General features: G+C 45.4%; 1 protein-coding gene across 1 annotated transcript; it reads left to right on the top strand.

The window, feature by feature from the left end:
* The first annotated feature begins 670 nt into the window (after positions 1-670).
* LOC144129835 (neprilysin-1-like) lies at positions 671-20,117 on the top strand. Its single transcript, XM_077663901.1, has 10 exons — positions 671-712; positions 1,856-1,993; positions 4,832-5,011; positions 7,572-7,740; positions 12,775-12,873; positions 13,849-14,133; positions 15,287-15,484; positions 17,718-17,953; positions 18,459-18,602; positions 19,770-20,117. The coding sequence occupies exons 1-10, from the start codon at positions 671-673 to the stop codon at positions 20,115-20,117; spliced, it is 1,839 nt and encodes a 612-aa protein (XP_077520027.1).
* Positions 20,118-21,954: the final 1,837 nt, after the last annotated feature.

The raw sequence follows: 21,954 nt of genomic DNA on the forward strand, positions 1-21,954 counted from the left end.
TGGCATTCGATATTTTGCTACTGTGTGCCAGTCTGCCCTCATAATGGGTTGCTAACAAACAACGGTTTTGCGAACAAACAACGTTTGAAAACCGTTACATCCTAAAGATGCATCCTAAGGTTCATGCTATTCCAACGAAGAAAATAATTTCCGCTTCATAAAGAACAGCGTCAGCCCATAAAGCCTGCGTTCGCGGTGAGCCTTCCACATTTTGTTCCGTTGCAGAGTGATGTTGACGTCAAACTTTAGTTCTTGCTTGACACGAATATGCGATAACTTCATTTTTTACAACAAATTTAAATGAGCACAGCGTAAAACCGAATCGCAAGTTAATGATACTATGTGAGCTGATTCGGTGGTCGCTTTAACACCTCTACCTCGCATTTCCAAGTATATGCATTTGCAGCAAGCTGCTACTGAGGAGCGCGTGAGCCAGGGAAACCCGCTATTGGCAAGCAATGGAACGTCTTTCCAGCGCTCACTATGTGTGCCATCGAATCCCTGACGTTTCGCGAACTTGTCGTTTGGCGGAAGACCCTTTGAAGCGTGGTCCTTGATTTGTTTGCACCTCTTCCTCTCCTAGCGTTCTTTTTTCAATTTGACGGAATATTTATGCCGCACTGGCTCTTTGTATGCCCTCATATCTGGACCTTCAGGGTGGCCGAACGGAATGAATGATGCTGAAGAAGAAGCTCAGCTAGAGATCATGAACGTGAGCGGCCGCCTGTATGGTCGCAGAGCTGAATGTGTGGCGTATCTTCAAAGCGCCTAGGCTGTTTTCTGGATGACCCAGGCCTAGCGGCACGAACTGAAGCGGCAGAGCAGAGGCCACTCCTCTGAGTAAAGAAGCCATTTCCCCATTTTGCAATATGTAAAGTGTATCAGACACACGGGGTGCAACTAAATATTGCACTTCGCTTTAGAACACGTCTCCAAGAAGTGCACTCACAGTGTTGCTTACCTCAGCTGCAAAACAAGAAGAAAACGGAGAATTAAACTTTTAAATAGAAGCTCACCGATGCCTTCCAAATCATTTTGAATTTCTTTCTTTTCATTGTCAGAAATTCTGTCAATTTCCTTGGTTTTGAATTTACCAATATCAAGGATATTGATTGTACAAGAACTAGCCCTGAACTTGCGCCATGTAAAACTCTTTCTTGTTTAGGTGGAGGAGCGCTGAAAACGCATGTTTTCAACGTAGGCCAGGCAATTTACTTTTGTCGTTGTTTGGTCCGCTGGTTTAGGGAAATGTTGTATATCAGTATGGCTTTCGAGCCTTCGCAGAATCGACGCCACGTCATGATTATTTGGCGAGAATAATTTTGTTTCATCGTACCACTTGAGTTGCTATATACTCATTAAGACGCCAGGTTTGCTAACCAGACCACTCGTCTAATGGAATTCCAAGGTTAGCATATACCCACGTCACTTCCAACGTCTAGGTAAAATGCAGACGAGTGATGCTCTAAACAAGGTTAACTGAGAATATGAGAGCAACACTCATTATTGATAGAAGAACCAATAAGCGATGCCTTGCGGCTTCTAAGAGTGCAGCTGGAGGACACGACTGTGTTTTTATTTGTAGTCAGCAATTGGAATGAATTAAATAATGGTAATTTCATTGTGCCTGATTACGATTGTCTGAGCATTTACGACCGGAGTGTATAGATGGCGAAGCATGCCGGCCTCACCACGTGGCTCCATTTCCTTTTGGAGCGGTAGCGAATGCCTCCAGTAAAAAAATATTATTTCATTCTAGATTTTATCGTAGGACACAGTGATATTATTCTAAAGTGTTCAAACCTGTCAACTTGCGACAGCCACACATTGTTCAAAGTTGTCCTTCCAATTCCAGGCTCAGGCTGCCATACGCAATGCTTCATTTGACGCCATCTACTCCAGCAACGTGCCGGCCAGGGGCCAGACCGCCTGGCAGATAGCCGCAGGACTCGTCAAGGCCTGCTTTAGGCACATCACGAACAAATACGATGAGGTCAGTGTGCAACGACTTTCCTGGAGGTTGCATAGCACATCATTGCGGATATAGTGCAATCTCTACTGGCGCACCAGCTAAAAAAATAAGAGCGCTAATAATACATATGATGCATCTTTGTTGGAAAATACAGATGACTGTTGATTTTTTAATCAAAACTTTATTCCTGAATGTAAGCTGTCCTGTCCCCTCTCCACCTCGTTAATGTTTGTGGATACCGCTTGTTTTCACGGCACCACGCTTCCTTGGCATGTTTTCGGACCGGTTCTGGGTGCAGTCAGAACACACTGATCAATGTGGATGAAGTATTGCGACCGCTCAGAACAGTGATCTCTACTTGATTATCAATGCCCGTCTTTAAGTGAACTACGCGAGCAGTGACATGGGCGATCGCGAATGCTTTTTTTTTCGGCAGATATCTGAACGGAAGGGAGGAAGGACGTAAGGGTGGGAACAAGGGGCCATCATCATCATCATCAGCCTGCTTACGCCCACTGCAGGGCAAAGGCCTTTCCTATGTCTCTCCTATTAAGTCTGACCTTTGCCAGGTGCGGCCGCCGTATTTCCGCAAACTTCCTAATCTCATCCGCCCACCTAACTGTCTGCCGCCCGCTACTACGCTTGTCTTCTCTTGGAATCTACTCCATTACCCTTAAAGACTAGCGATCATCTTGCCTTCGTATCATATGCCCTGTCTAAGTATATTTCTTCCTCTTCATTTCAACTAGGATGACATTAACTCGCGTTTGTGCCCTTCACCCACTCTGCCCACTCCCGGTCTCTTAACATTATATTTTTCATGTTTATCGCATGCTACGTTGTTCTTAACTTAAGATGAACACATTTCGTTAGCCTCTATGGTTCTGCCCCATAGGTGAGTACCGATAAGATACAGCTGTTGTATACTTTTCCCTTGAAGGATATTGATAAACGGCCATTCTTGATATGAGAGAAAATGTCATATGCGCTCCGCCTTATTCTTATTATTCTAGTTATCTCCCCCTCATGATCCAAATAAGCGGCCACTACCTGCCCTGAATAGATGCATTCTCTTACCACACCCAGCTCCTGGCTACCAATTTTTAACTGCTGTTTCATTGACAGGCTATTGAACATTACTTTGCTTTTCTGTATGTTAACTTTAAGACCTACAGTTCTGCATTGCCCCTCTAACTCATTGATAATGCTTTGCAGCTCATCTCCTGAGTGACTTATCACGGCAATGTTATCAGTAAATCGCAAATTACTTAGGCATTCTCCATTAACTCCTATCCCCAACTGTTCCCAATTCATGCCTCGGAACACCACCTGAAACAGGCGGTGAATAGGATTGGCGACATCGTGTTTTCCAGCCTCACAGCGTTTTGAGTTTTATTACTGACTTTAGGGAGGAATGAAGAAGCTTTGCAATCGCTATAGATATCTTGCAGCTTTTTCATGTAAGACGGTTCCACACCCTGATTCCGCAATGCCGGCGTTACTGCTGAGGTTTCCACTGAGTGAAATGGCTTCTAGTAATCAATGAGGGCTACATATACGGATTGGTTTCATTCTGAGCGTTTCTGCATCACCTGGTTGATATTGCGAACATGCTCTTTTCTAGGCTATACTTTACGAAAGCCTGTCTGATCATTTCGTTGATTGAACTCTAAGGTTGCCCCGATTGTATTTACCTCAGTCAATACGTTGTAGTGCACTCGAAGTAAGCAGATCGGTCTCTAATTTTTCATAGCCTTGACGTCTGCTTTCTTATGAATTAAGATAATGTTATCGTTCTAGTGCGGCCAAGGTCATAAGGCAATCCGTATACAGGGTGGCTATTTTTTCTAGCACAATCTCCCCTCCATCCTTCATGAGATCTGCTGTTGCCTGATCCTGACCAGCTGCTTTCCCGCTTTGCATTGCTCCTAACACTTTCTTTACTTCCACATTCGTTACTGACGGAATGTCTCATTGCTGTGCGCTACTGCCTCTCTCAATAACGTTCTGATTACAGTCTACGGAAACCTATACAGTAGCCAACGTAATCAGAGCCAATAACACTGAAGGCGGACTGTTTTCTTTACAAATACGGATGCCAGCCGTCGCAGCTTTAATATCGCTTAACTCTGAAGAGAAGAGGACATGTGAACATCTTCAAGTTGCCTCTGAGAAGTGGTAGTTATGGGAGTTAAATACCGCAAAATGTATAAAACGATTACGAGCCAAGAGGTCCCTGAAGGAAAGGTGATGCATTTATGCGTGATTTCCGTATCAACCCAGGTGCTCGTTTTGTTGGCTTATGACTACTTCTTGCAAAGTCATTTCTTAAAGCGCCTCTCTGAATATCAGCTTTTGCTTGTCATTCTTATTTCGTTTAGCCTGTGCTGAGCGCCAATGTTCGCTTTTGTTCATTAGTTTTGGTGGCGGTGAAAATGGGTAGCGCTGAACTCTGGCGTGTTACGAAATTTTTTGGTGTCCTCAAATCCTTTAGCCAAGGTGGTTACATTGGCTTAGACCGGGAAGCGCTATGCTGATTGTACTTGACGCCATCGCACTTTCGAGACCAATCTGTTAGCGGCAGTATGTGAGCAGCATTTAAAGATAGTAATGAAATATCATGGTGAGACACGCGAATATGCATGATAACGCTTCGTCTCTGATACCGTTCGACAATGGTGACGCTTACGCAAATATTAATATTTTCGCAGTCGCTACAGCAGCTCGACGAAAGCAAGTACTTGCGAAGCCGCAAGAATTGAGTAGTGAAGTTAAGCGCTTGCACTCGCTATCAGGATTTGTTTGAGCTTATAGGGTAATCGAGTTTGCAGCTGTCTTTCAAGAAATAAATTTTCGCAGGTGAATGCACTGAAGTCGTGGCTCGTCGAAATAAACCTCGACCTGACGAATTTGGGTGCTGCATGGAGGATAGATCCCGTGGACATGGCAGTGCGCCTCGCCCTCGACGTTGGCATTCCTGTCCTCTTTGATTTCACTCTATCCGACACCGCCTTCATCGAAGGCAAACGGGCGGTGAAAGTAGGTGCATTGATTCTATATTCTTTAGTGTCTTTGTGCTCGAATATCCTACAAAGCCATGCTTAGCATCTAAATTAGGATGTATTAGAGCGGACAAAGCTTTATATCGAACCCAAACTAACCCCTTATTCAGCAACTCATGCGATGCTTTGTCTCTTTTCTTGTGGGAGGCGTTCAAGCGATAATCGGCAAACGATAAACTACAGATTGACAGTCTTATATGCTTCAACTGCACAATATCAAAGAAACCTACCTTGATGGGATAGCGGTAGCCATTTAACACATTGCGTTATGATGAAAAAAATAACCACAGCATAGCACGTTGCCAGAGATATATTTCTCTCGTAAACTAGTACGCCATGTTGCGCGAAGCTAATCAACTCACTTCTTGCGATGTTTTTAAGTGCCAGCATCGTCTCGTTATCACACGGGACATTCCTGCACATCCACATCTCTCGATAAGTTTTACGTCTCTTTTAATACCATAGCGTTGAAGGCCCAATTCGCTAGTAAGTCCGATGTTGGAATTCTCGGTGCCGGCGTTGTGAGCGAAGAGTCACGGCCATGGCCCTGGCAATTGTTCCCCAGAAAGTAACCTGGGAGGTAGGTCGGCGTGACGTGACCTCGCGGCGTCATCACAACCTGCCAACCGGATTGTGAGCAAACTGCCCACAGTGGCAGGTGGCGGTTAAATTAAAGATTGGTCGCTCGGGAAGAGTATCCAGAAGAGCGCAGGGTCCACCGCTGGGAGCACCTGCCATCGCAAGGCAGTGGCGCACCGCTTAACAGCTGCACCACTACGCCAGGAAGGGCGTGAGGGATCCCAGGGATGGATGAATGTAGACAATGACCTTCTGCATATATCGAAATTAACCCATTACGCTATCACTTCATACCCTTAAGGCGGAGCTTAAGTGTCCCATCTAATTTTTGAAAACGTGTATTCTCTAGGATTTAGACTTTTCTCAACAGGTTTTCTCTGAAAAAAAAAAAAAAACTTCACTTCAAAACGCCGCTGTCAGCGGATCGGTGATCGCATTTTTACAGTCGGCGGTGCATACGCCGCACTGTAATAATGGTTATATGGCTGTTACGTGTTTAAGTTCTTTGCTTTGGTAATTACCTCAGATTCAAAGTTCTTACGGCATTCCGGGCACGCTCTTCTTATACATAGCTTCTGCGAGGGGGAAGGGGGTTATTTGGTTGTATGAGCTCAGTAGCGGCGGCTGCATGTTTACATGAATGTTAAAATATTGTTCCGTGAACAAAAAATAGGATACCAACGGATCCTGGCTTTAGTGACGCTATCAACTTCTTTTGCAATACACAGATAGTAGAATCGCCCCGCACAGGATTCTAACCTCTTAGTCCAAAGCCGAGCATTCTTGGACATCAGTTTCAATCATGAGGCATCTTTGAAATTCTGTTTCGAACTGGTCTAGCCTTCTGATGTTCAACAAAATATTGTTTTTAAAGTTTGTTCTGCGCTAACACTAAAATGATAAGTATACAATAAAAATTCAATGGGGCCAGTTTTTAAAATGTTCATAATAAGAAAACTACGAGCGTATTGAGATGGACCTGATGATATTTTGATTGCTCTGGAGAAATCTTCAGATATGTGAAAAATTACGTTCATAAATAACTTCCCGTTGAAAAACGCTCTGTCGAGAACTTTCACATTAGTCAACTGAAAGAAAAATGGAGTATTCACTGTGTCTATACTGTGCACAGCAAGCACGCCTGTGTTCACTTGTAAGCTCTACCGCTCGCTAAGCGTTAAGTATCGAATTCCACTGAGTAGCGCTGATCCAAGTGAAAGTGGGGCGCAATAAGCTCTTGACAAAGACGGTCTTTGTATGCACTAATGCAGTTTCTGTTCTTGCAATATCCTGGAATGTTTTTTTTAATTTAACTTTTTCTACGCATTCGTTACACGCTTTTTTAACTGAATGAATTCAACAGCCGCTGAAACCATGGAGAGCGGAAGGGAATATTTCTTTTTTTTTTCTTCGTGGTGTTCATCAGTGGCAAATTAATGGTGCACTTATCTTACAGCTAAATTGGGGTTGGAGTATAACCAGTGGCATGTGGTCGTTTTTTCATCTAGCTTCTAATCAATCACCTTTCAGCCGCAAGATGATTGCGCTATTACAGTTCTTTGGCTAACACCACACACATAATAATTACAAAAAAATTATATGCTTTCATCGGCTTCGGTGACTGTTGACTTTCCTCCTATGTGACAACTAGACCCACACTTCTCTAACAATATCTACTCAACAGTTTTTCAAGGAGACTTAGTGGATTTAGGACCAGAACTGTGCATGTGGCAACACTAAAGCTGGAAAAATACACCAGAGCCAAGAGGGCTTTGATGCTAGAATGCTACCTGATGCATACTGAGAAAATGTGAAAACACATACGTATTTAATCAACACACACAATTTTATGAAATACTGCAGAAACTAACAATGAGGGCCTATCCGTATGTTGTGAGTGAAAGAACAAAACGAACATAGATGAAGTTTAAATAGACTATTTTTCACTGCCTCCGCAGTTCAGGATCAGCGACATTTGGGAAGCGTGGCTCAGCAAACGAAACGAAATGTTCAAGTTGCCCAATGGCGCCCTTGGCTACTTCCGCGACAAGTTGTCGGCATACCCCGGCTACAGCCCTGACATCAACACAAGCCTTCCCGGAGAGTTCTTTAATTACGACCAAACACGTAAGCGCATTTCTCTTATCGAACATTGGAAAAGGCCACGCACCTTTTATTCGTTTCTCCGCTCGTATGGGTGCAACCCAGAATCGCACCTCATGCTTAATTAGGGACACTGAAGAGATATATTGTCACGTAGTAGTGGTGACGGCAGTCGAAGGAGCGAGGAAGACGGACAAAAGTTCTTCTTAAAAAAACTGTTTATTGGGCTGACTTGCGCCCACAATGAACTGAATCACTCGGCGGCGGCGAAGCGACAAGCGTGCTCGGCGGTCGTCGAACAGAATTCCCGCCGCTGTCGACCATGCTCAATTTAAAGCTCATAGCGAACTTTCTAGATAAAGCGTGCAAATTTACTAGACCATTCTGGAACAACGTAAATAAGCTCTGCCTGGCTGCGATCAATCGAGATAAATCTAGTCGCGTCTTGCGCAAGGTAGATGTATACTGGTAGCGAAGGCTCCATAGACGCCCATTGGTCCAAAAAATGGCGGCTCATGGGCACTCCAGCGCCCCTGGATTTTGGGGGGCAAACTACGCAAACGTGACGTAGAATGACGTCACGCATACGTATGCTTTTGGCGCGAATTATAAAGCGGTCTTTCTGTAGAAACCGCGTTTTCGAGCCCGTATCTCTCGAAGGTTGCTGCCTTTCAGCGCGCCCCAACCTTTGCCAGTCAAATGTGCTCGAGTTCCTGCTAGTTATGGCCTTGTTAATGTGCAATTGGGAACGCAATGAAAGTGACTGGTAAAGGAGGGGCAGCATAGAAAGGCAGCAACACTTTCAGACACTGGCGAAGCATGCATGATTCGTAGTGCAAATACTGGTGCTAGTACTTTTGAGAGCTTTTGAGTACAGCAAGGTATGATGCACAAAACACTGGCTCAAGTGCACAGTTCGCAATAGAGTGTACGGCAAGTATGGTTTTCATAGTTTCATATTCATTGTTTATTGCAGCAACCAAACAAATACAGTCACAAAGCACACCCTTGGCACACAAACAAAAAATACATGTCACAGGCAGCACAAGCAGTATTTTTTAAGTTGGCTAATCATCTCAATAGTCACAGTGCAGATAGGAAAAAGCCCTGAAGTGCCACGAACGTTGTCAGGAAATTGAAAAGTATAGAAAACAATGCTACGACAGCTTCAATTGAAGCAAACATAACATGACATAAGTAGGCGCATCAACACAGACCATAGAGCACACTGGGATTATTCTTCACATTTAATTTCTTCAGCTGAAAGAATATAGCAGGTGCGTTTACATCTGCAAGGCAATGTTAAAGCCAGCTTTAGCACCCTCAAACGTGCTCAACGTATGAGCAAATACCATACATTGAGCCGGCGTACCATCTCCAGAGTACTTCTACTCGTTAGCCGGATCAATTTGAAGTAATTTTACGTCAACAAAAGTACACATGTAGTACAGCGTACAGTGAAGTGCAAGGACATTCGCGGGGCAAGGACATTCGCACACCTCAGCACTGAAAGTGTGTGCCCTGCAGTGTAGTACATAAATATCCCCGAAAACATGAAGCCAAGTACGCACGAACGGGTTACAGCTATGAAACACGAGCGAACAGCCCGGCGAAACCATATCGAAGCTATCGCGCATACCTAGAGCAGACGAAACACCTGTGAAAGTCCAGCGGGAATCGGTGTAGCGTGACACCAATGGTACTATCCACGCTGTCGCAGTGTACCACGGAGCATCGTTTCTTCACATGCCGCAAGCTCATCTTGAAATGAAGCGCTAAGCGCTTCAAAAGAAGAGCGCGAAGCGTGCAAAGACGGAAAAAGGCTTCGCACTGGCCGCACGCCGAAGGAAACGACAAAACCGAGAAAACTGCCGCAGCGGTGCAGCGGGGTGCAAATCTTACCGAACGGTGACAAAGAAGCGACGTGCAAGGACGACGAAAACTTCGCAAAAGGAGCATTTTGAGACCGGCGAGCTAAATTTATGCGCTTTACCAGGCGCGCCATCGCAGACAGCTGGCGATAAGAAATCGCTTCGTGAGCTCCCGCCACTGTGGCCGGGTTAGCCGGGTATCGAAACAAGGCCTGCAAAGACGCGCTGTAATGCACCGCACACTCATGAATAGGGGGCAGGTCAAGAGTGTTGCAAAAATACAAAATTTGCCAGGTTTTAATAAAATGACTTACCTCTTTCATAAAACAAGGTGCTAATATATTTTTTCTTTTCTATTGGCAGATTACATTCCAATTTTGTAGTTTTATCATTTATTTATATGAGTGTTTTGCCCCCCCCCCATCCTCTGGTTGTGCTGCAGTCGCGCTAAACCACTTTTCGGCCCAGCCTTCGCCACCACTATAAATCCGCCTTGTCTTGCGTCGCAAACAAAGCGATAAAACGGCGTGGCGGCAGATTTGAAGAATGAACAAACACTGCAAAGATTCGCGTCATTACTCACCTCTCAAAGAAGCATCGACCTGATGCTACTAGCAACAAATAAAACGGATCTTGCGAAAATATAGTTGGAAATGCAGCGTTCTTTAGAGCGCATAATAGTGATTCAGACGGACGACATGGACAACTCCTGCTCGTACGCAGCGTCGCTGGGATGCAGTCATTGCGTCAAGGATGACTTCATAATCTAGTTCACCTAGCCGACGAAGAACCTTGCAAGAGCCGAAAGAGCGGCGAAAAAACTTTTCACTCAATCCACGGCGTGCAAACCCAGACTTGGTCTCCTGGCTTGTATTCTGAGTTGCGCCTTCGTAGGTTGTTGAGTCTGGCGTCGGTCCGCTGCTGGTATTTGATAAGGAATCGGGCAAGCCTTCGAGCTGCTTCTGCGCGTTGAAGGCAGGCGGCAACGTCGACGTTCTCTTCTTCTGTAACGTTGGGCAGCATGGCGTCTAGCGTGGTCGTGGCCTCCCTGCCATAGACGAGCCTAAAAGGCGTCATCTGGGTGGTCTCCTGCACTGCGGTGTTGTAGGCGAAGACGACGTAAGGCAGGATGACATCCCAGGTTTTGTGTTCGGCATCGACATACATAGCGAGCATATCGGCGATGGTTTTGTTCAGGCGCTCGGTCAGTCCGTTGGTCTGCGGATGGTATGCAGTTGTCCTCCGGTGGCTGGTTTGGCTGTAGCGCAGGATGGCTTGCGTTAGTTCCGCCGTGAATGCTGTTCCTCTGTCCGTGATGAGCACATCGCGGGCGCCGTGTCGAAGAAGAATGCACTCCACGAAAAATTTGGCGACTTCTGCTGCTGTTCCGTTCGGTAGGGGTTTCGCCTCGGCGTAGTGGGTCAGGTAGTCGGTCGCTATGATGATCCACTTATTTCCAGATGTTGACGTTGGAAAAGGGCCAAGCAAGTCCATGCCGATCTGCTGAAAGGGCCTTGAGGGGGGTTCAATGTGGTTCAGAAATCCTGCTGGTCGGGAGGGAGGGGTCTTTCGTCGCTGACAATCTCGGCAGGTTTTTCACATAATGTGTGACATCAGCAGACAGTCGGGGCCAGTAATACTTGTCTTGAATGCGGCGGAGGGTGCGAGTAAACCCCAGATGTCCAGCTGTCGGCTCGTCGTGTGAAGCCTGTAGAACTTTTCGGAGACAAGCAGGTACAACAAGGAGGTAGGCTGTTTTGTTCGCACCGAAGTTCTTCATGAGGACATCATTCTGTACACATAAGTAAGAAAGTCTTCGCTTGAATGAGGCGGGGTCCAAAAAACTTTGCCTTCCATGTACTCGATGAGGCGTTTTACTTCGAGGTCCGAGCGTTTCTGCTGGCCAAAAGAGCTGGAGCTGATGGGTCGCAGGAAGGCGTCCTCATCGTCGTCCGGCGGCGGTGCATCTACAGGGGCTCGTGAGAGGCAAACGGCGTCAGTGTGTTTGCGTATGGACTTGTGAACGACGGTGACGTCAAACTCCTGGAGGCGCAGACTCTATCGAGTGAGACGGCCGGAGGGGTCCTTCAAGTTGGCAAGCCAGCACAGCGCGTGGTGATCACTGACCACCTTGAACGGTCGTCCATACAGTTAGGGGTGGAATTTCGATGTAGCCCAGGTGATGGCAATGCACTCCTTCTCAGTTGTCGAATAGTTAGCCTCGGCCTTGGAACGGGAATGGCTAGCGTATGCGATGACTTTCTGCAGCCCGTCGCTTTTTTGAACGAGGACGGCGCCTAGGCCCACTCGGCTTGCGTCGGTATGAGCTTCAGTATCGGCGTTTTCATCAAAATGCGCGAGGATTGGTGGGGACTGTAGACGACGCTGAAGTTCTTTGAAGGCTTCTGCTTGTGGCGCTTCCCATTTAAATGACACTTCCGCCTTCGTCAGTTGGGTCGGGGGCTCAGCGATGAGCGAAAAGTTTTTCACAAATCATCGGTAATATGCGCACCGTCCGGGGAATCTGCGCACTGCTTTTTTATCGGCCGCCGGTGGAAACTGTTCTATAGCAGGTGTTTTCTGCGAGTCTGGGCGTACTCTATCCTCGCTAACGATGCGGCCTAGAAACAGCAGCTCTACTGTGAGTGATGGCGGACTTGGACACATACCTTACGGATGGTCATCGGCGATCTTACTGTCGCAGTATTGCCGTACCCTTCTCGTCCGCTTTCCTCCTTGAGCTGTCTACACTGTCGCCGTCTTTCATCCTTCGCTGCGTTCCGCGCCCCGTGACGCCGACGGTGAGGCACGCCACTCGACCCGAAAATGGGCCCCTGTAGAAGCTGCTCCCTAAAATGAAACACCCTGTCTTCGGAACGACATTGAATTCACGCAGTGTGCTATGGCGGGAAGTGTGCGTTACAGCACTCACGCCGTTCTAATTACTGGATGAACTTTCTTTCGCCCCTTGTTTATGTGGAGCGTGAGAGGTGCGAGCCGATGTGAACGGGCACGTTGTGGCTTTTGTATGGATTTAGCTTTTTGGGTGCCACTCTTGCCCCTTGGCAGGAGAAGGCAAACTATTTTGCGACTTTGTAACGCATTGCTCGTTTTCGAAAAGTGCGTTGTTGGCGACCATTTGAAGTAATACAAACAGGCTAGAGCGCCCTTTCTTTTCCTTTTGCAGTTAACATCAGATTACAAAGGCACGTGAACGGGAGCAGCCCGTTTACTACTGGAGCTCTCAAAGATATGGACCTCAGCATGGAGCCGCACATGAAATCAGGTGAGTGCGTGTTTGTCAGGAAAACCAAAATTTCGTATAAAATCGTGGCTGTTGTCATTCGGGCAAGGAAGGACCCCTCGGCAGAGGCGAATGCCACGCAGTACTTTGAGGAATTTGCCTATACGCCGCGTTGAGAAGTTGAAGGGCATTCTTCTTATGTGACCAAGCAGCAGTCAGTGCTTTCCCAACTATGGGCTCTGTGTGCACATTATTAAACTGTTCCTTTTCTAGGTTCACGCTTACAAATTAACATTTAGTTGCGTACTTAGTAGAGCCGCCGTGGTGGCTCAGTGGTTATGGCGCTCTGCTGCTGACCCGAAAGACGCATGTTCGATCCCGGCCGCTGTCGTCAAATTTCGATGGAGCCAAAATTCCAGACGCCCGTGAACTGTGCAATGTCAGTGCACGTTAAAGAACCTCATGTGTTCGAAATTTCTGGAGCCCTTCACTACGGCGTCCCTCAGAGCTTTAGCCGCTTTGAGAGGTTAAACACCCAGAAACCGTAAACCGCATGCTTAGTGGTTGGTACCTGGATGCATCGTGTCGTTCTCAAATATATAACTTGGCGGTCAAATGTGTGCGAAAGGGCGTTTAAAAAGTAACGCTATCACGATGTTTTGCTCAAACCAGTATAGCAGCTTAACGCACCCATTTGATAAGCCAGTTTGTCCGATATTCGTATAAAATAGATGCCCGTAGGGTGACCGCGTACCTTTACTTTTTTACTCCATTTTAAAATTAGGTGTAATTCAAACACATCGAAGCCCAAACACTACCGGTCACGTCCTCGCTCTTAATGGCAATGCGGCTGTCGACATTTGTCTGTCTTAAGGTGTTCACTGGCCGACACTAGCAAACACAGTAAAATATGCAAAATGAAATGCCTTCACACTAAACTTCCGCATAGTCTGAGCAACCACGAGGAGATGTGTGGAACAATGCAGCATAACAACAACGTTACTTTTTCGTGTGCAGATCAATGGGCCACCTCGGTGACCAGGTATACCCACGGCACGTACAAACCTGGCGACAAGATTGCGTTCCAGAAGGAGCTCCTCCAAGATTGCGCGGTGGTACTTGCTGACCCTGGCTGGGGCGGCTTCGGAATGCGGTCTGTGCTGGCCTGGGGCCTGTTCGAGACCCTGCTCCCTTACACGCGGCTGGACAAGTTTGCCATCGGAAAGGACGCTAAGACGTTTTGCTTCGATCAGGCCATGGAAATCTTGGAGTTCCCAATTACTGCCAAATACTTGAGAACTAGTACGTTTTTACGGTGTTCAGTGCAGTTTGTGGCAGGCTTGTAACGTGCACACAAGAAGCTCGTAATGATCTTGCCTTATATTGTAATGTCAGGATAGACGCAATTAACTAAAATAGAATGTTTTCATATTACCTCTCAAAATATTCTGTACAATTGGAGATACAGCGAAAAGGTTCATCACGCCGAGCTGTATTATCTGCATCCATTTGTCCCCGTTATAGTAAAGTGAATTTCTTGTAGCCAGAGTGTGCGAAGGACGTTAAAAAATTATGTAAATTGGTTTTCCGGCTCTTATAGATCGTATATTAGGGGTATTGAAAAGTGCTGAAACTAAAATAAATTTTTGGTGATAGTACAGATATAAGGTCGTCTCCTCGTTCATAATCAGTGAGCACAAGAGACTAAACATGTGAAGTGGAAGCTCACTAAGAGAACTTCGAACTATTACTGAGATGGCTAGCAGAACACCACTTGCAGCTCATAGTTTTTCAGCTCAACGGCCGAAGAAAAGAGGAAGAAGGAAGAGAAGAACGGCGAACACAGCGCTGCTAAAAAACTATGAACCTAAATCAACAATACGAAGTAGCCCGAGAGCAAACTCTACTGAAGCGCATCACTTGTAGACGAGCAGAGAAAAACTGCCCCACAGTAAAGCCATATGTTTCACGAATGCTCGAGATTAGGGTGCCATCTTCAATGATAACTACGTTTGGGCTCCGCGGTCTTGTACTGTAGCTCAACAAAGGACGAAAAGCTGCTGGCTTCGACACTTGATGCGTTATGGAACGTAGGAATACTGGTGATGTTCTGTGAATTTTCTCATCACTTCGAAAATGCACTAGAGAAACTGAGAAAAAGGCTTGAAGAGCATAGACAAGGAGCTCATACCTAAAACCATTTCAGGCACGATAGCATGTTCTCTAAAGCACTCTTTTTTAACAACGTAGCATCAACACAGAGATTTTCAGATGCTTCTATTTCATTAAATGTGACTCCTTTTATTTTTCATAACTAGCCTGTTCGCCCAAAACCGAAAAGAATGCGGTGGCGAGTTATGAGCGAATTTTTGATGAAAATTTGAACTGACACAATGGAAGAATTCCTGTGCACATTACCAATCTTGATGCATATGTATTCCGCTGGACTTCGCAGTTGTCAGCCAGGCTGCGCTGAACAAAGCCACGGACATCTTTATCAAAGTTTGTGCCGCCTTCAGAGCGACCTTGGAGGCATCCACGTGGCTCGAGGGCGCCGCGCGTGACGTTGCTCTCCGGAAGCTGGCCAATATGAAGGCCCACATCGGTAGTCCCGGCCAGAGGCTAGACGAAGCCTACTTGAACGAATACTACGGTCAGTTGGCGCCACACTTTTAATCGAAAACCTTTGAAAGAATTGCGGCATGTTTAGTTGCGCTCGATATTACGCATGAACAGTAAACCCATTGTAGAAACGAAGACACAAACGTACTGCTCCTGTGAAATCGTTATTATCTCTCTATTTTAAATTTTTTTCACGTAAGCCAATATCTGGATTAGGCAAAAGCAGGTTTGTCAACTAACATCTTCATGAAAACTTAGTTTCTTAATATTTGCGAAGGCGTCAGCTGCAACCGTGAACTCTGTTTATATGGACAATAACTGTAGCCTTGCAGTTTTATGAGTAGATCGCCATGACACGAGCGCTCACTACTCCACGTTTATTGTATGAAGGGCAATATATTGCGAGCTGGTAACGAAAGAAATGTACAAAACGAAGGATAGTATGAGCAATTAATTGCATCGCGGATACTCTGCAGGCAGAGAAAGAAACTAAAAACGTAGAACGTGCTTCAAATGCTAACATTCTTTTCAATACCAAACTACACAACGTACGATGGAAAGCTGGTCTTCTAAGGTGGTATATTTTCCAGCGTTAAGTATATACACTGCATGTTCGTCGGCGCCTGTCTTTTATTTTCCATGCTTCGTCCACTTTCGTGGCTTACGCTAACACAAACACGAACTATAAAATTCGAATCTTTGCTCAACAGCCTTCACAAGGCCGCTCCGTGCCAACCCGTAAACTCATCAAATCAGCTAATTAAACGAACTGACCTCTTTTTCACTCTCGTCGAACTTAAACAAGAACGCAGAGACAGGCAGGTAGCGCACTTGTATTCTACGGAGCACGGATGAGACATCCCCAACCGAGCAGACATCGCCGCCATCAATCTGACACTAGTTAGGCAGTTCCCTCAGCTACCGCGCAACATTTCATTTCCAAACACACCAAAACACATGAGACCACATCTTCATGACAGAGTCAAGACATGTATGACGATATACACGGACGCCACATGGTCTAATATAGGGTCACGCGCGTGTGCAGTATATGAAAGCAGACGGACAGAACCGATTACCTGTACAGCTGAGCAATTTTCTAGCACTCCCAACGTAACCACTCTAGAAAGGCGCGCGATAATATATGCCATACAGGAAGCATCTTTACTCACTAAACACGAGACCACTAACATCAACATCTATATCGACTCAAGCAACGCCATCCGCAATACACGACGCATACTACTGGAAAAACCTCTACATGGCATTCTAGTGAAATCCTATAAAAGCAATCCTACATTACAATCATCAGGCGTTGGTTACCTGGTCATGCTGGGATCAAGTGGAATAAGTTGGTTTATCAACGAGCCCACGAAATGAACATCCAGACTCCTTCGATCCCTTGGCTAAATCCAAAGTAAGACAAAGACGCCGGAATGCCCAAAGAGCAAATAGCTGACTACTACCAGAACACAAAGAAAAATCACACAATTTTACGTCATCACCCGTCACTGAGCACAAAACAAGCACACCTTCTTCGTAAAGTTCAAACTGGCACTATCCTGACATCAATGCTCTATAACTTAGGATGGCGTCACAAAGCTCACAGTTCCAACTGTCCAGAGGTCAAGACAGGCACAGAACATATTCTCGAATTACGTAACACAACCAATATATCTGCTTATTTTTCTTACCTTTTTTCTCGTTCCTGGAGTGTTTGGCTTCACTCGGGTTCGGCAGATTATTAGCTGGCCTTGGCGGGGCAAGCGTTCTTCTTCACTGGGCCTCAGTGGTGGCCTCAAATAAAGTTTTTCTGCCTCCTCCTCCTCATCGGGGCTGCATACCAACTAGCCTGAATTCTATATCTGGTTAAGTGTATATTCGCCAGCGTTTCCAATAACTAACATAAAAGAGTGCAATGCGCATCCTTTCAAAACTGTTACATAAGCAAAATTTCCAAATTTTACGCAATTAATGTATGGCATGGTGGAGAGCAAGTCGTAGGCAACACAACGCACCTCCTACTTTTGCTACCTTAAAGGTAAGGTTTCCGTGATTCGTTATTAAAAACTGCAATTCTATTTCGCGTGCACTATGCATAATATTATCTAACGGAACCTCAGTAAATTATCCGCAATCTAACTAGCAGAATTTTTTTATGAAATGCTCTTCGGAACTGCTTAAAAACTGTATGTCATTGTGACCGCACATTCTGAATGCGTGCTTCTTAACGAAGAAATTTCCATCACTCTATCAAATCGCAGCTCAATTTCCGGACATACCGCCTGACGGCAGCTTCTTCGATGGATGGTTGAAGGCCCGATCGGCCATAATTCACCAAAAGTGGACAGACCAGAATAATGCCATTTTCACCATCAGCGGACTGACCCCCTTCTATGCGTATGAAGGCAACATCGTGGTCATCCCGGCAGGTGCATTGCAGCCAGACTTTTTTCCTGCGAAGGGAATTGCGGCTGTCAGCTACGCAACGCTAGGCAATGTGAGTCAATAAATTTTTCTGGTCATCTCAAAGAAGACCAACACAACCGCTAAAGTGAGCAAAAGTTCATGCTAAGAGCGCTAGCAGCTGTACAGGGGATGAATACAATTTGATCCTCTCACGAATGCTCCACAGAACGGAGGGCTTATCTCCTGCAGCTTACTTCGTATAAGATTTATACACACGGAATAGTTTCTTGCTGGCGCAACGAGTGGTTACTTTACTGGCGTCCATTATGCCTATCTTTGTGGTAACTAAATGAAGTGACCTTAGCGGGGAATATCTTCCCCTTTCAGAGGATGTGCCAGTCTTTGGAGCTTTGTACTAAAACGACTGTGTACCCTTGTTTTCATGGAAGAATGAATAAGGTCCTAAATTATGTGGCCTAAGCCAACTCCATCTAAAACTTCAGCAATAGGACATTGTACAAAAGAAGCTCAATCTCCACTCGAATTATTGTTGAAAAGCCAAGAAAGCACTCTGTGGCTCTATGTTCTTACTGCAGGACATAGCCCACGTGATCATGAAGGCCTACGACAGCACAGGAATATTGTATGACGACAACGGTCGCGCCAATCCCTGGAACACTACGGACACCGTAGAGCGCTACATCCTAAATATGAGGTGCTTGCATCACTCCCACGAAACGGTGAGAGCCACTGCACACGCAAAAGATGATTCAAACGAACTGTGACCAGATGAATGTCTAATTATTAGTCTAGTAGTAGTGAGAACGGCAGAGAGATTTTAGGTAAGAAAAAATCAAATAAATCTCAAATATCTTTTCATCATAATGCCAAAAAAAGGAAGAGACCCATATCTTTACACACTAGCTCTTGCAGTCTCCACGTACTCTCTTATGTCGATATGGCTGTCGCCAGGCAAATGTAATTAGTCTCTCTATTTTGTATAGTTACGGACTGATGCAGGACAGTTAGCTTTACATATCACTTTTGTAGTGCCAAGTTCGAAACGTGACTAAACGATAGCACGACGCCAGCGCTATGGCAAGCGCCGTCAAAACAACATAGTGCTGTTTTTTGCAGTCATGTCGCCTCTGGCTTTGTGCTTGGCGCTGTATAATTCGCTTTGCACAATAAATATGGCTGACGGAAAGATGTTAGTGCACATAGATATCTGTAATCACGCCACGCACATATCAGTTGATGGGGATGAATCTCATCGCTTGGAGTGCAAACTACTAAAGTAATAATTTCTTTTTTAATTTACCTAGAAGACAGATTTTTTTTTTTTTGGGGGGGGGGGTAAATACATTCTACTGTGCATGGCCGAATATTCCGGACAAGCGCATTTTTTCAACGCAGATTTGCTAACACAATGTTTTTCGCATAAAAGTTGCACGATAGCAGTTATTCTATCTGCATATCCCTCCTGCGGATGGTCGCAGTTTCCTAGTAATTATTGTGAAATATGCACCTATTACGTTTCTGATCTTAACCACTGTCTAAATAAAAGGTGGGAGCACAGGAAAAACTTCAGAGTCAGTATTTTTCTATGCATTGAACTGTTATACTATTCCCATCAATATATTCACAATTTTCACAATATTTCACAGTTGCCTCATAATTAACTGTGGCATCTAAGAAAGCTCTACGTGAGATAAGATGAAATGCTCTTAGACTCAACAATCGCACGTCAAGTCCCTTTAAAGCTCTTTCTTTAATTTTATTGGAACATTCATGTTCTTGGACTAGTTCTCACGAGCACCTGTGTGTTGGCAGCTGTCAGAAAGCTACCACCCTTCAGGAGCATATCGAAGTTGTCACGCATATTCCCATGATCGCTTGCAGTGCAGGCGGGATACTCGCCGCCTGATCTGCCCCTGAACGAAACCGTGGCATCCGAGAGCGTAGCAGATCTGGTGGCCGCCACCGTGGCGCACGCCGGTCACCAGAGGCTGCACATTTCTGAAAGGACCAGAACGTTGCCGGGCCTCAACCTGACGGCTGAGGAGTTGTACTTTGTGGGCCGCTGCATTGATGCCTGCAAGTACAAGAACAACTCCCACACGCAAGCGGGGCACCTCGGAAGCCCCCGCGCCCGCTGTGAAGTGCCTGCGATGAACATGGAGGCTTTCTCGGTGACCTTTGGTTGCAGGGACCAGACCCGCATGAACCCTTCGCCGAAGTGCTCCCTCTGGTGACCGCCGCACTATCTATGCTGCACGAGCTTCCAGCGAGGAGGATTCTGTGTTTTTCTTTTCATCTATAATGCACAATTATTTTTCTCCCTTCGGTGACGTTGGCGACTGGGTACGATATTTGAGAAGGCTACCAGCGCCTCGTGATTAGAAGGCATCAGAGTGTTTCAAAAGAAGCGAGTTTGAATTTATGACACCTGCCTTGCAGACAGCGCTTGTGGCCTTCCGCAGCTCGGCGCTCTAGCGTCGTATCGATGGCCGACCATGCGAGCCTCACTCTAAATTCCGTCCTCTCAATGGTACACTACCTCGTCAATGCTACATACGAGCTTTTTTGATCGCCCGGTAGGTGTTTAAACGAAGATTTTGGATTAAAAGCATCCGTGGATCTCAATTAAAAGGCAGGTAACACCCAGAGACACTAGAAAACTTATCTATCTTCTTAAATTTTTTTATTTGCCGCTAGGTTACAATGCTTAACCAGAAGTTCCCATTATTGCCGATCAGAGATCAATGTCAGGCGGGCCGCTTTCAAGTGGTTTGTAACGCATGTGAAAAGTTCATAAATACGCGAAATTGCTTTTCCGTGCAGAGGCGCTGATCGAAGATGCTGCAGCAGCTTATGGGGATGCGTCGTCAATATTCTCATATGAACAATCCTCTAAAGGGATCTGAGATTTTAAAAAAAAATTCTTGTGATTGAACGGTTCGTACATGCGAAGCTTTTAGGTGAAACGTGCCAGGTAGATTTGCTCAAGAATCTTAAATAGTGACGTAATCACCGATTAAAACAGCGATGGTGATAAAGTTTCTCCTTACCGCTGCAGAAATGTGGAGAAACTTTAGTAGGATTTAAATCATAAAAACAGCTGTTAACACTGGGCCACAGTCCGTGGCGTACTGTATCATTCCGCTAGGCAGTCACAAAAGTAACGAAATCAGCTTTTTAACGCTTGACTTTATGAAACAAGCCAGGTTTCAAAATTCTAGCGCTTATAACTTTTTCCTCGTGGTTAGCTTCCTGTTTAAGTGACGAGAAGTTTTAACAATGGAATACTTTTTTTGTCGTTTAAGAATTCTGTGCGCTGGTCCTGAATGTGGGCGGAGCTTCACTGCAGACTTAAGTTGTATCCGACTATAGTGATGATGCCATTCTTGACGAAATTTCAAATTCTTGCTGCTTTCGCCCACACGCTGTCGTGTGTTGTCCGAAGACGCCAAACAACATTTTGTAGCTTTCATTTTCGATGCCGTTGGTTTCCTTAAAGCAACCTTTGCTATTAAATCAGAACATTGAAATAGTGTCTTAATGTACGACGCCTATTTAAAACGCAATATACTTTTATAAAATTGAACTCTTAAAATTTTGCTGCATCCAAATTCCGCATGATTTCTGAATTAAGTGCAATAAATATTGTTTCTAATTAACCCCGTTACGAAGTTACAGCCAAAGTCATAAACCACCGCGCACCTCGCGTAGGGTTCCAAAGTTTTCCAGCGAACTAAAAACTCCGTTATTGCATTGTTAATTATCTTAATGTTAATTTTACAGTTTAGACTTGTAACTAAAGTTTTTTACTATAGACTTTTATATTTGTTTTTAATAAGTAAGCCGCTGACATCAGCAATTCGACATCTGGAGCACACTGCATGAATGTCACAATATTTTCATCACTTTGGATGATTATGTACGGTTACCAACGCTATAGTTTGGTTTGTATCATGGCATGCGTCATTTCAAGAATGATTACAGAGGCGCGCTAGACATTCCAAAGGGTATTGGGATCAAACATGGTCCGGACGTGCACAAAGCTTGCCTGACAGATGGCCAGCACCAGGT

The sequence above is a fragment of the Amblyomma americanum genome, chromosome 4 (genome assembly GCF_052857255.1).
Source record: "Amblyomma americanum isolate KBUSLIRL-KWMA chromosome 4, ASM5285725v1, whole genome shotgun sequence".
Lineage (NCBI taxonomy): Eukaryota > Metazoa > Arthropoda > Arachnida > Ixodida > Ixodidae > Amblyomma > Amblyomma americanum.